This window comes from Callionymus lyra, chromosome 10 (genome assembly GCF_982586985.1).
Source record: "Callionymus lyra chromosome 10, fCalLyr1.hap1.1, whole genome shotgun sequence".
NCBI lineage: Eukaryota > Metazoa > Chordata > Actinopteri > Syngnathiformes > Callionymidae > Callionymus > Callionymus lyra.
In genome coordinates this window covers 1284916-1298276 of record NC_141827.1, presented here as the reverse complement: position 1 = coordinate 1298276, position 13361 = coordinate 1284916, and the positions used below count along the sequence as shown (strand labels likewise).

The 13361-nt window shown below is 36.7% G+C and overlaps 2 protein-coding genes across 2 annotated transcripts; one reads left to right on the top strand and one right to left on the bottom strand.

Moving 5' to 3' along the window:
- Window positions 1-1423: 1423 nt before the first annotated feature.
- On the top strand, window positions 1424-6659 carry mitfa (melanocyte inducing transcription factor a). The gene is made up of 9 exons (XM_087801576.1): window positions 1424-1514; window positions 1919-2131; window positions 2207-2302; window positions 2369-2459; window positions 2691-2768; window positions 2956-3012; window positions 3072-3147; window positions 3236-3383; window positions 6267-6659. The coding sequence occupies exons 1-9, from the start codon at window positions 1482-1484 to the stop codon at window positions 6657-6659; spliced, it is 1185 nt and encodes a 394-aa protein (XP_087657702.1). The 5' UTR covers window positions 1424-1481.
- A 531-nt stretch (window positions 6660-7190) lies between these two features.
- On the bottom strand, window positions 7191-12115 carry eevs (2-epi-5-epi-valiolone synthase). Its single transcript, XM_087801135.1, has 5 exons — window positions 11950-12115; window positions 10244-10868; window positions 9548-9778; window positions 8367-8619; window positions 7191-7567 (listed from the first exon to the last, which is right to left on the bottom strand). The coding sequence occupies exons 1-5, from the start codon at window positions 12078-12080 to the stop codon at window positions 7464-7466; spliced, it is 1344 nt and encodes a 447-aa protein (XP_087657261.1). The 5' UTR covers window positions 12081-12115; the 3' UTR covers window positions 7191-7463.
- Window positions 12116-13361: the final 1246 nt, after the last annotated feature.

Sequence of the window (13361 nt, the reverse complement as noted above, 5' to 3'; positions counted from 1 at the left end):
CATCACATTAGAGATTTACCCACAGCTCACTTGGCTGGAACAAAGGAAAGCGTTATGTGACTGCTTCTTTCATTAGAAATCATTTGTCATGGCAACCAGGAAAAATCACTTAGTTAAAGATAATTGTCACGATATAATTTAATTAAACTGTCAATCATTGCTGATTTTATAGTACACTGATTTTCAGTGCTCAAAGACTAAAAGATGGGTATAATTATTACCGTGGAAAAGATTTGTGCCAAAGATTGATAAAGAATTCATAACAATCAAAGGCGTTAATCACAGATTTGTTTAAACTAATTAATGAAGGGATACTTTCTATGAACTGGTAACAAAAACACAAACTATAACCACATTATGTGTTAATTAAATCATAGTTAAACAGATTAAGAGGCATTTAAAGGCATCTTACGTTTATTAAAACGGAAAACTGAAATTCGATAGACTTTAATAATGTGAATTTGGTATTCTGATCATTAATGAATGTGTAATAATGTTTGTAAAATACAACCTTACTTGAGTTTACTTTTTCTCCTGAACTCAGTTTGTTGAGCAGTTGTTTATTTGCTGTTTCTGTGTGTATTTTATTTGCTGATTCATGTTAAAGCGGCGTCACAGATCTTCAGTGTGTCGACCCAGTCACCGTCTGAAGTTATTGTCTCTTCAGAGGAAAGCGATCAATCATTTGGAGGAAAAGAAAAGCTTTGTTAATGACAACTTTGATATCTCCTTACTTCTGTCCACACATAATAATGGAACTGGAACCACATCATTTACAAATTTTATGTATTTTTGTTGTTACATAAACAAAGTTTTTCTCTGCATAAGTAATGTATAAATATTATAACTAAAAGCCTGACATGAAGTCTTAAGCTCTACGATATCTTTTGCTACATCAGAAAAGAGCTGAATGTTTCAACCCAACGTTGACTCAAATACAACCTTTTCCAACCAAACCAAACAAGCGCTTTTTAAGCTTAATTTGTCTCTCAAACCTCCTGCAGGGGCGTGGTTGTTGAACACGACATACATTTTGTTTTTTTCTCTTGCTAGTTGGAGGCAAACAAAAGGTCAATTGTATTCCCCTCACTCAAAACAAATGATGTTTTATACTTGCTGAGCATAACTAAAGCTAAAATTTTAGCTGGCCTTAAGCAACTTCAGTGTGCGGCCTTCTTCGCCGGAGAATGAAAGGGCTTCTTTGTTTGCCAAACATAGTGACGTCAAGGAGGCTCTATAAAGAAATAAATTCATACTTTAACAGGAAAAAACACAAAGTGGGGGGGGACGGATTTAGTGTCACTCCCGGTCCTCCTTCCGCTTCATAACTTGCATCACTAATGAGCTAGAACCCCTGATATATGAGGACGGGCCGGCCATGGTGTTCGCATTCACACATGCTAACTCGCTGTTCAACTGCAGGCTGGCAGGAAAAAGGGATTATACAGTGGTTGTAGATACCGTGAGTTAAAGGTCATAACATGCTGGAGATGCTTGAATACAGCCACTATCAGGTAAGATGAGTTTTGTTTCTTTTTTTATCTGTATCACTGAATCATTCAAACCGTCTTGTTCAAACAAATGATTTATCTCAGACCTATTTTTGACATTCGATCAACAATCAATGGCGGGATTGACCCTTAAGATAAGTAGAGCTTTAACGTCACGCTTGAGTGCAAATCTGACTGATAAAAGTCTCTTGTTTTGGCGAAAAAGGGGTAAAGATGGTAATCTGTGGTTTCGAAACTAAATATTTCCACATGGTCCAGAATGTAAAAGCTTAACCATTTTTTTTAATTTTTGAAAGGTATTATTCGAAGAATTTTACCTACACACATCTAGAGTTTAGCTAAACCTACCTCCAGACTTGACTTAAATAATAAATATCATATTGTGTTCTTCACCTCATGAAACCCAGGTGCAGTCCCACATCGATAATCCGTCCAAGTACCACCTCCAGCAGGCTCAGAGGCAGCAGGTCCGACAGTATCTGTCCACCACGCTCGGCGGTAAAGCTGGCAACCAGTGTGCGAGTCAGCCACCTGACCACGGGATGCCACCCGGTCCTGGCAGCAGCGCCCCCAACAGTCCCATGGCCCTCCTGACGCTCACCACCAACTGCGAAAAAGAAGTACGCTTCATTTAAAAGGCATTCCATCGACGTTCCCTGCCAGCTGAAGCGTAACATCCGTCTCCTGTCTTGCAGATGGACGACGTCATCGATGACATCATCAGCCTGGAGTCGAGCTACAACGAGGACGTCCTCGGGATCATGGACACGGGAATGCAAATGAACAACCCGGTAACGTTGAATACATGAAGTCTGACCCACCAGTAGAATGAAGTGTTGACCGTGAAATCTCCTTAGAATCTTCTCGAAGTTTACGGGAATCAACTTCCAATCCCGGGCATCGCCATGAACAACTCCTGTTCCCCGAGCATCAAAAGGGAATACACAGGTAGAGGAAATCAAACTTCAGGCTCAAGGACAGAAATCAATCAGTAAAAGAGTTAATCCAGTGATGAACCCAACAGTGAAAAAACACCTTGTCAGCCTTTTCTTTTCTGTTCAAGTTACAATTCCAAAGTGAAAAAAAAGTTAAAAGTTGAAATGAAGAAATACTGTGTGCGATTCATAAATGCACAAGAGTGTGAAGTCAACTATTGCCAAATAATTACTTTAACCTCAGGCATGAAGAAAGTACTGGACAAGTCTGGATCCTGTGGTCATTATGAAAACTATCAAAGGCCAGATGGTTTCCCAGTAGGTAAGCAAAGAACTGAACTGTGATAATCTTATGTTGTTGTTTTTGGTCAAAAATTAACGTCACATCATTTTGTGTATCAATAAATTGCACACAACTCAAATGAATAATTCCCTACGACTATTTTCCATGCTATGCACCTATTGATTCATAAATGTGAAATGAAGTGAACATTTGTTTTGACTGACAGAAGCAGAAGTCCGTGCTCTCGCTAAAGAGCGTCAGAAGAAGGACAACCACAACCTGAGTGAGTTCAAAACAACAGTAAACAGTTTTACACGTACAGTAACAACTGTTCCATTGCAGTTGAACGAAGACGAAGGTTCAACATCAACGACCGCATTAAAGAGTTGGGCACCTTGATTCCCAAGTCCAACGATCCGTGAGTATTTTGATTGAACACACGTCACTTGTCGTCTCAAAATAGCACGATGTGGTCAGTGGTCAGCTGACGCTCGACTCTCCCCCAGAGACATGCGCTGGAATAAGGGCACCATTCTGAAGGCCTCGGTGGACTATATCAGGAAACTTCAGAGGGAGCAGCAGAGAACCAAGGAGCTGGAGTGCAGACATAGAAAGATGGAACACACCAACCGACACCTGATGCTCCGTATACAGGTGGGTCCACAGATACACACATAAATATATAGTAAACCATTAATATTTATTTATATTTACTAGATTATAAATATGTATTATTTTTATTTTTGAATACATTTTAAATCGTGTTGAACGAATAAACAACAACATAAACTAAAGACTTTACATAAACAAACGAGGTTGAACTTTTCTAAAGCTACTGAGTTAGTGACGTCAGTGACGTAACCTGGCTAGCTGTCAATCAAAAAACTAAAACAACAAAGTGATGTATATGCATTAAAACATTACTTTCATAGTTTTTAACCAACCTTTCTAAGATAATTATGTCGGAATATATTGAAAATAGCGGTCGTGAAAGCAGCACTTTACGTTAAACAACATGCTAAGATGCTAACGTTCACATCCTAGCAGCAAAAACATCGTTGTTTCGCACCTAATTTGTGGCATAAATTATTTCAGGTAAACACAGGTGTCACTTTGACCAAATGAAACAGTGAAAAATAATGTTTATGTCAATGTTTTCTACTCACATATTAGCCATGGTTGCTAACGACGCTCAGCTGGTGACGCTACAGCAGGAAGTCGCTTCCTTATATGGACATGTCGGTTTTATTACTAAAACAAATGACTATTCAATTATAAAAGGATGATCAGTTGACTTTCAAATGTAAAAACATTAATGTATGGAAAATGTTAAAAGGTAGATTAACATATTTTTAATATGACCACGCATTAATATTGAAAAAAAAACTTTTCTTAAATAGATCTTGTTGTAATGAATCTCAACATCTGAAAAATATATGAATATTTCCAAATATTTAATTAAATGAATGTTGTGCTTTTGACGTACATGTTAAAGGAAGTATGTTTAATATTAAAAGTGTGTGTTTCTTTGGCAGGAGTTAAATATTTACAAATACTTCATTAAATGAATGTTGTGCTTCTGATGTACATGTTAAAGGAAGTATGTTCAATAATAAAGTTTCTTTGGCAGGAGTTAAATATTTACAAATACTTCATTAAATGAATGTTGTGCTTCTGACGTACATGTTAAAGGAAGTATGTTCAATAATAAAGTTTATTTGGCAGGAGTTAAATATTTACAAATACTTCATTAAATGAATGTTGTGCTTCTGACGTACATGTTAAAGGAAGTATGTTCAATAATAAAGTTTATTTGGCAGGAGTTAAATATTTACAAATACTTCATTAAATAAATGTTGTGCTTCTGACGTACATGTAAAAGGAAGTATGTTCAATAATAAAGTTTCTTTGGCAGGAGTTAAATATTTACAAATACTTCATTAAATGAATGTTGTGCTTCTGACGTACATGTTAAAGGAAGTATGTTTAATAATAAAGTTTCTTTGGCAGGAGTTAAATATTTACAAATACTTCATTAAATGAATGTTGTGCTTCTGACGTACATGTTAAAGGAAGTATGTTCAATAATAAAGTTTCTTTGGCAGGAGTTAAATATTTACAAATACTTCATTAAATGAATGTTGTGCTTCTGACGTACATGTTAAAGGAAGTATGTTCAATAATAAAGTTTATTTGGCAGGAGTTAAATATTTACAAATACTTCATTAAATAAATGTTGTGCTTCTGACGTACATGTAAAAGGAAGTATGTTCAATAATAAAGTTTCTTTGGCAGGAGTTAAATATTTACAAATACTTCATTAAATGAATGTTGTGCTTCTGACGTACATGTTAAAGGAAGTATGTTTAATAATAAAGTTTCTTTGGCAGGAGTTAAATATTTACAAATACTTCATTAAATGAATGTTGTGCTTCTGACGTACATGTTAAAGGAAGTATGTTCAATAATAAAGTTTCTTTGGCAGGAGTTAAATATTTACAAATACTTCATTAAATGAATGTTGTGCTTCTGACGTACATGTTAAAGGAAGTATGTTTAATATTAAAAGTGTGTGTTTCTTTGGCAGGAGTTAAATATTTACAAATATTTCATTAAATGAATGTTGTGCTTTTAACGTACATGTTAAAGGAAATATGTTTAATAATAAAGTTTCTTTGGCAGGAGTTAAATATTTACAAATATTTAATTAAATGAATGTTGTGCTTCTGATGTACATGTAAAAGGAAGTATGTTTAATAATAAAGTTTCTTTGGCAGGAGTTAAATATTTATAAATACTTCATTAAATGAATGTTGTGCTTCTGACGTACATGTAAAAGGAAATATGTTTAATAATAAAGTTTCTTTGGCAGGAGTTAAATATTTACAAATATTTAATTAAATGAATGTTGTGCTTCTGACGTACATGTTAAAGGAAGTATGTTCAATAATAAAGTTTCTTTGGCAGGAGTTCAATATTTACAAATACTTCATTAAATGAATGTTGTGCTTCTGATGTACATGTAAAAGGAAGTATGTTCAATAATAAAGTTTCTTTGGCAGGAGTTAAATATTTACAAATATTTAATTAAATGGATGTTGTGCTTCTGACGTACATGTAAAAGGAAATATGTTTAATAATAAAGTTTCTTTGGCAGGAGTTAAATATTTACAAATATTTAATTAAATGAATGTTGTGCTTCTGATGTACATGTTAAAGGAAGTATGTTCAATAATAAAGTTTCTTTGGCAGGAGTTCAATATTTACAAATACTTCATTAAATGAATGTTGTGCTTCTGACGTACATGTAAAAGGAAATATGTTTAATAATAAAGTTTCTTTGGCAGGAGTTAAATATTTACAAATATTTAATTAAATGAATGTTGTGCTTCTGACGTACATGTAAAAGGAAGTATGTTTAATAATAAAGTTTCTTTGGCAGGAGTTAGATATTTATAAATACTTCATTAAATGAATGTTGTGCTTCTGACGTACATGTTAAAGGAAATATGTTCAATAATAAAGTTTCTTTGGCAGGAGTTAGAGATCCAGGCTCGGGCTCACGGTCTGACGTCCATGTCGTCTCCGTCCGTCTGCACGTCCGAGCTGATGGCGAGGGCCATCAAGCAGGAGCCCAGCGTTCTGGGCGACTGCACCTCGGACCTCTACCACCACGGGACCGCGGCCAACATGTCGCCCCCGACCACGCTGGACCTGAACAACGGCACCATCACGTTCGGCCAGATGCCCTCGGACTGCGGAGACTCCGGACTCTACGGAAGCTCTAGGAACTGCAAAATGAAGGAGCTGGTCCGAGACGACACCCTGTCGCCCATCTCGCCCAGCGACCCGCTGCTGTCCTCGCTGTCCCCGGACGGGTCCATGAGCAGCAGCTCCAGCTCGTGCACGGACGAGAAGCAAGGTTGTTAGCGTGACCTTTGACCTTCACTGACCTCGGGTCATGGACACGCAACATTATTATGAATATTCTGAGTCTATATTTAATGATGAACCTCCGTCTTGCAGGATGTTTGGAGATAGAGGGTGAAATATTATTTTTATTCTCTTACTACTCTTTTCCAAGGATGACCAAAGAATAAATGTGTATTTTTTAAAGCTATTTTTATTTTAAGTTATGATGTTTTATAAATAATTATTTTGTTGACTCCACCTTCTTATCTGTTCATATTCATGTGAATAAATGCCTTCATGTCGCCTCAGTTACTTTTAAACTCACGTTGAATCATGATTTAAACATTCCTCGACTTGAACATAAGACGTTTGACTACATTTGTTAATCGACTCTAAAAGAAGCAGTTATTTATGGATTCAAAGAGTTATTTTTCTACAAATAATTAATAACTAGATAAAAGTTAAAAAAAACAACCTTGACAGAAGGAAGTTTAAAAACAAAATGAACTGGAACTGAAGTAAAGAGCAAAATGAAGATGGAAACAAATGGACAAAAGTCTGGATTTATTACACAAAAACATATACACAAAACAAAAGTATTTACTATGATGGTTTTATCATTTAGAAAAATCTAAATTTTGTCTATTAAGGTCAAGAATCAACGTTACTTTCCTGATATTACCGTAAACTTTAATAAAGAAAAAAAAATGTTTTAAGAATGTTATTAAAAAAACGTACAAGTTTAATTTTACTTAACAAGGGCATGGATTTAAAAAAACAAATCTACGTTCATCAGTTTTACATACAACAAATGTAAGGAAGTTAAAACTCTACAACACTGGCACCAGCTTCAGACGTGCTCAGGTCTTCACACCACTTCTGGAACGCCTTGATCAGAGTCTCCTGAGAGACGTCGTTAAAGATTTCTGTAACAACAAAGCATTGAAAGAATATGAGGTTTTATAACATTTAACATCAGACATTTCTTTCCTTGAACATCATGTGACCTTTATTTACATATTAATGTGTTTGGTTTTGTCGATTGTTTGTGTTGAACACACAATACATATTTATTAAAAAGATAATTTGATTAATTTACTTTGAAATGTTAATGATCAAATCAAAGCTATGAACATGAAAACACTTGATCTTGAACAAAGAGACGTTGATCTAACATGAGCCACAGAATATCATCTCAGACACATAACTAACATCTTACCTGGAGTTTTAAACTGTGGCCGACGGCACGTTGACTCCGGCAAAGTTTTTTTGTAACATATCAGATGGTCAGGGAAAAAATCTATTTTATTCTAATGTTAAGTCGCGCTAAAATAATAATAACAATAATAATAATGTTTTTTTTTAATTTTTACATGCGGCGAACACAAGGATCAACTCAAAAAGGAGATTAGTATAGTTGTCAACAATTATATGTACAATAAAGTCAGTAAAAGTGAGTGTTTGGTAAGGAGGACAAACGTGTGTTATCTGAAGGTCAAGGTGACCCAAATGTGTTTGTTTTATCCCTTTTGTTGTCTCAGGGTCAAGGTTCCAAGGAGCCTTCAAGAATGAAAAAGATAAAAGCTCTTCTGGTTGCAGACAGTTTGGAGAACAAACATTTCTTGTTTTCTTAAAGATTTTGATCCTTGTGTGATTGACAGCCATGATGCGTTGAGGTCTGACTTGATGGAGGTTCACGAGAACTGAACTGAAGTAGACGTTCACCTGCTTGTCCGAGACCCACGGGCAGCGGCATTCGCAGGAGGCCCCCAGAATGCTTGAGTCGGTCCTGCAGGGTCTTCTGTACGAGCTCCATGGTACACACCGGATGCCAGACCGGCAGCTCCAGACCTTCCATGCAGCTGATGATCCTCCCTTTCTCTTCCTCCGTCAGGAAGCCGCTCTCCTTCGACACGTAGACCATGAACGACATGTCGATGTTGACCGCCTCGCCGTGCAGCAGGGAAGGGAGGATTTTCTGGAAAGAAAAACAAAAAGACTCAAGAAAATTTATTTCCAGAATACATTTTCTATGTACTTTTAAATTCTTACCCTTCATACAATATTAAATGTTGGCAAAAACCGGACAAAGGTGAACTTGAAAAACTATGAATGAAAAAATTATAATAATTTTTTTAAATCAAATTCTATGTGAAAATATCTTATTATTATTCAGAACATAAGACATTTGGCTACATTTGTTAACGTCAAATCGACTCTAAAAGAAGCAGTTATTTATGGATTCATAGATTTATTTTTCTACAAATAACTAATCACTAGATAAAAGTAAAAAAACAACCTTGACAGAAGGAAGTTTAAAAACAAAATGAACTGGAACTGAAGTAAAGAGCAAAATGAAGATGGAAACAAATGGACAAGAGTCTGGATTTATTACACAAAAACATATACACAAAACAAAAGTATTTACTATGATGGTTTTATCCTTTAGAAAAATCTAAATTGTGTCTATTAAGGTCAAGAATCAACATTACTTTCCTGATATTAACGTAAACAACAACTTTAATTTAAAAAATATATATTTTAAGAATGTTATTAAAAAAAAAGTTTAATTTTACTTAACAAAATGCATTTTTAGGGCATGGATTTAAAAAAAACAAATCTAAGTTCATCAGTTTTAAACTTGGAAGAATATTTTATAAAATATTAAATGTTGGTAAAATAGTAGCACCGGACAAAAGTGAACTTGAAAAACTATGAATGAAAAAATGATAACCTTTTTTAAAATCAAATTCTATGTGAAAATATCTTATTATTATTTAGAAAATATTATTATTATATTATATTAAAAACATATATAAAAACATATTAATAAAAAATGTCTCAACATTTGAAAGGTGAAATGAAATAAATACTAATAAAGTACAGCAACGATCCAAGTCACTCACCATCTCCAGCTCGGGGCTCACGATGTGTCCGAAGTCCACGAGGCGGTTCAAGTCGTCCTCCCACAGATTGGGCGCCAGCTCCTCCAACATGGTGGTGATGGCGATACGTGTCGCTCGAGAACCCAACCGCTCGGGTTCGTCTGCGTCGTCCGCCTGGAACTTGGTGTCCAGCAGGAAGGATCCGTGTCGCTCCAGAAGCTCGAAGAGACCCTTGTGCTTCATCAGGGCCATCTAGGATGAGCACAACCGCCACTGTTACCATGACGACGCCTCCATCAATACATACAGTACTTCTGAATCTACAGCCTCAGGACACATCTGTGTGATCTTTGAACACATGACCAACGGCATCTCTTAATTCACCATGTTTTCATTAAAAAAACTTTTTTGAAAAGTTCTGTATATCAGTCCTGGTACCTTGAAAATACAACTTTATTGAAGTAGTTCAGTTTATACACATGTATAACGTCTGAGAGCATCAAACTAATGAAAGATAAAGCGAATCATGGAGTCCTTGTGTACTTTTATTCCTAACATCCAGGCGTTTTTCTTCTACTGTGTACAAGTATTTGAATCATGAACAATTTCTAATTACTCGGAGCCTCCAAAAGAACCGTCGTTTAACAGGGAAATACACATAATTAAAATCATTTCTAGTTTGAGACGCATTAGATGTTGTTAGATGTTCGTCGTTACCTTCAGCATCTCAGCCAGACCGTTGGACACGTGTCTCCGAGGAAGACTCTGGATGAAGGACAGGTCCAGGAAGGTGGCGGCCGGAGGGACGTACGAACCCAGTTTGTTCTTGCAGTTTGCAAAGTTCACGCCGGTCTTGGCCCCGACGCTGGCGTCGATGTAGGACAGCAGGGTGGTCGGGACCCTGATGTACGGAGTGCGACGTCGGTAGAGTGAGGCGGCGAGACCCACGATGTCCAGACACACACCTCCGCCCACGGCGATGATGGGCTCCGTGCGGCGGTCCAGCGAGAACCTGTTGATCTCCTCCAGGATCTCCAGGACCATGTCGATGGACTTGTTCTCTTCCACGGTGGGCAGAGCCAGGATCTTGTAGGTCACTTGTCTGGCCTTTAAATATTCCGTTATCTTGTGGCCGTAGATCCTGTGGACCTCCAGGTCCACCACCACGAAGCGCTTGAGAGGACTCTTGGGTGGACGGACGTCCAGGGCGTCGCTGCTGTGGCCGAACAGAAGCGTGTCGTTGCTCGGGTTCAGCAGATCCACCGTCTCGACCACTTTGTAGCTGAAGACGATCGGGCTGATGACCGTCCACGTGGTTCCTGTCTCTCTGGTCTTCTCCAGTCTGAAGACACACAAGAAGACACATCTTCAAACGGATCCTTAAAGCTTTTCTTCAGAGGTCCACGAAGAACGGAATCTTTGAAAATCAAGGAAAGAAAATGGATCTCAAATCTTAAATAAACCAACGTTAACAAGCTTCTTAAATCCAAATTAAATATATGTTTCAGGAACTTCTGTCTAGTGTTCTCGGTGGTGCAGTGGTTCGATCGTCTCACAGGTTGATGCTTCACTTCCAGGTCAGCAGGGAGTCGACTGTTTGGGTTTACTCCGGACACTCCGGTTTCCTCCCACAGTCCAAAAACATCAAGAGGTTGTATTGAGAACTTGTGTGTAGGTATGAGAGTGTGTGTGAATGTGTGTGTGTCCTGAGACAGACTGGTGTCCTGTCCAGGGTGTCCCCTGCCTCTCGCCCAAAGAAATCCAGCCCCGCGAACTGATGAATGAATAGGAAACTAATACAAGAAGAAAAGGCAGAAAGGAAAGTTTAAAGTTATTGTAATAATTTATAAACAAATCAAATATAAAACAAATTAATAAAAGGTTCACACATTAATGTTTATATATTTTGTTTTGCTTTAGTGATCGTCTCACCTTCACATTCAATTCCTGTTTTGTTCTGACATCACAGGCAACAAAGTTTGATTCTGATTCTGAATTAATGAAGAGATTCATTCACATCCACATCTAAATTGTAATGTTTATCTTTTTTGATACACAACATAACAAATAAAACAATGACTGTTTTTTAACAAAACTTAAAGCTCGATTTCCCGAAGGATCTCCAGAGCGATTAATAAAGTTAATGTAATTGTTGAATAGTTGAATTGTAAGTAAAATAATCTTGTAATAAGTAAGTAAGTAAGTAAGTCATTTTTATTTGTATAGCGCTTTTCTAGACCAGACAAAGTCATTCTATCCCACCAAAGTATTATGAAAACTAACTCTTGTAAATATTATTTAATACAAACAAGGAGAAATAATGAAATAAAAACTTAAACAACCAATTTTTGAAACAGTTAAAATGTAAAAAATGTATCAAACTTTGTTAAAATAGGTGATATTATATCATATTTCACACTCACATTTTGGCAGCAGAGACATGTGAGTCTTTGTTGATCTCCACCTTCCTCATCCACGTGCCCTTGACCCGGACCAAGCTGAACTCAATGCTGGTGTCTTTGACCTCGTGTTCTTCTGGCTGGATTGGTCTCATGATGTCTGGAGCTGAAGTCCTGGAAGTTTTCAAGAGTTAAAAATCAACCTTTAGACTCAAAGGCTTTTGAAGATGTTGGTGTCGGACGAGGAGGAGCTTCTTCTGCCTCATGCATGTGACAACATGATCTCAGATAATTACCCAACACCTTCAACCCTTTTGTAGGTTGGTATGCTGTGATTGAATAATAATAATAATAATACAACCATCGCTTTATATATGACCGTCAAACTCTGGTGTGATTAAACATCAACTAGTATCAACTCTGGTGTCATTAAACATCAACTAGTATCAACTCTGGTGTCATGTAGTGAATGTTCAGTAACTTCTCATCATGACCATGTTTTACACTTTATTACTTTATAAAGTTGCTCTGAAATCTGGACAAACAAGAGGTTACGAGAGTCTATTATGATGTAACAATGGCTTCACTCCTCCTCCTGCTGTAATCACGCTTTGTTTACACAACCAGTCGCTTGGAGGTGGAGACCATTGATGATGTGCGGTGACAAACCTCCATGCTTGACCAATCACAGCAGAGTGGGTGTGGTCAAGATTTTGCTCACTTGAACTTCAAAACATTTTTTCTGTTAAAGGAATATATTTTAACGATATATTTATATTTGATGTCGTAAAAAACAAAACTCATTTCCTCAACTGTTGATTCTTAAGACACCTGTGGATCATCACAACATCAAGGGATCAATAACAAAATCACTGTTTCACACAATATTTTCCATTTTTTATAAACATGTTTTCTGTGTTGACTTGTCTTTAACGACTGGATTGATCGGAAACATCCGACGAACAATAAGACGTTTTCACAGAACTTTAATAAAACGTTTAAACCTGAAGTAACTTTCCGTTGTCCTCGCAGCGAGGTTGAGATCAACGTCATGTCCTGATAACTTTTGACAAAATACTTTTATCAACTCGTTCTTCAACCGAGGCCAACATTCAAATCATCACAAAGTGTTTTTGTTATCGTCGTGTTTCGCCTTCAGAGGTTCTTTGTTTTGTCATCGATAAGATGCTCGTCTGACGTTCTTTCTTCAGCTTCTGCTCACGATAATGTCTCGTTGACAACATACTGTTTGACGTTCAGTGTTGAAAACATACAACATATTGACTCAAATAGCATACTTGTGTACTCAAAGTTAGTATTTTTAGTGTGTAAGTGCGTCTCAATTCTTAGTATGTAAAGTTAGTGCTCCATACACACTAGATTGTTACTAAAACGCCCACAAAAGTGTATATATATTGTATATACATATATATATA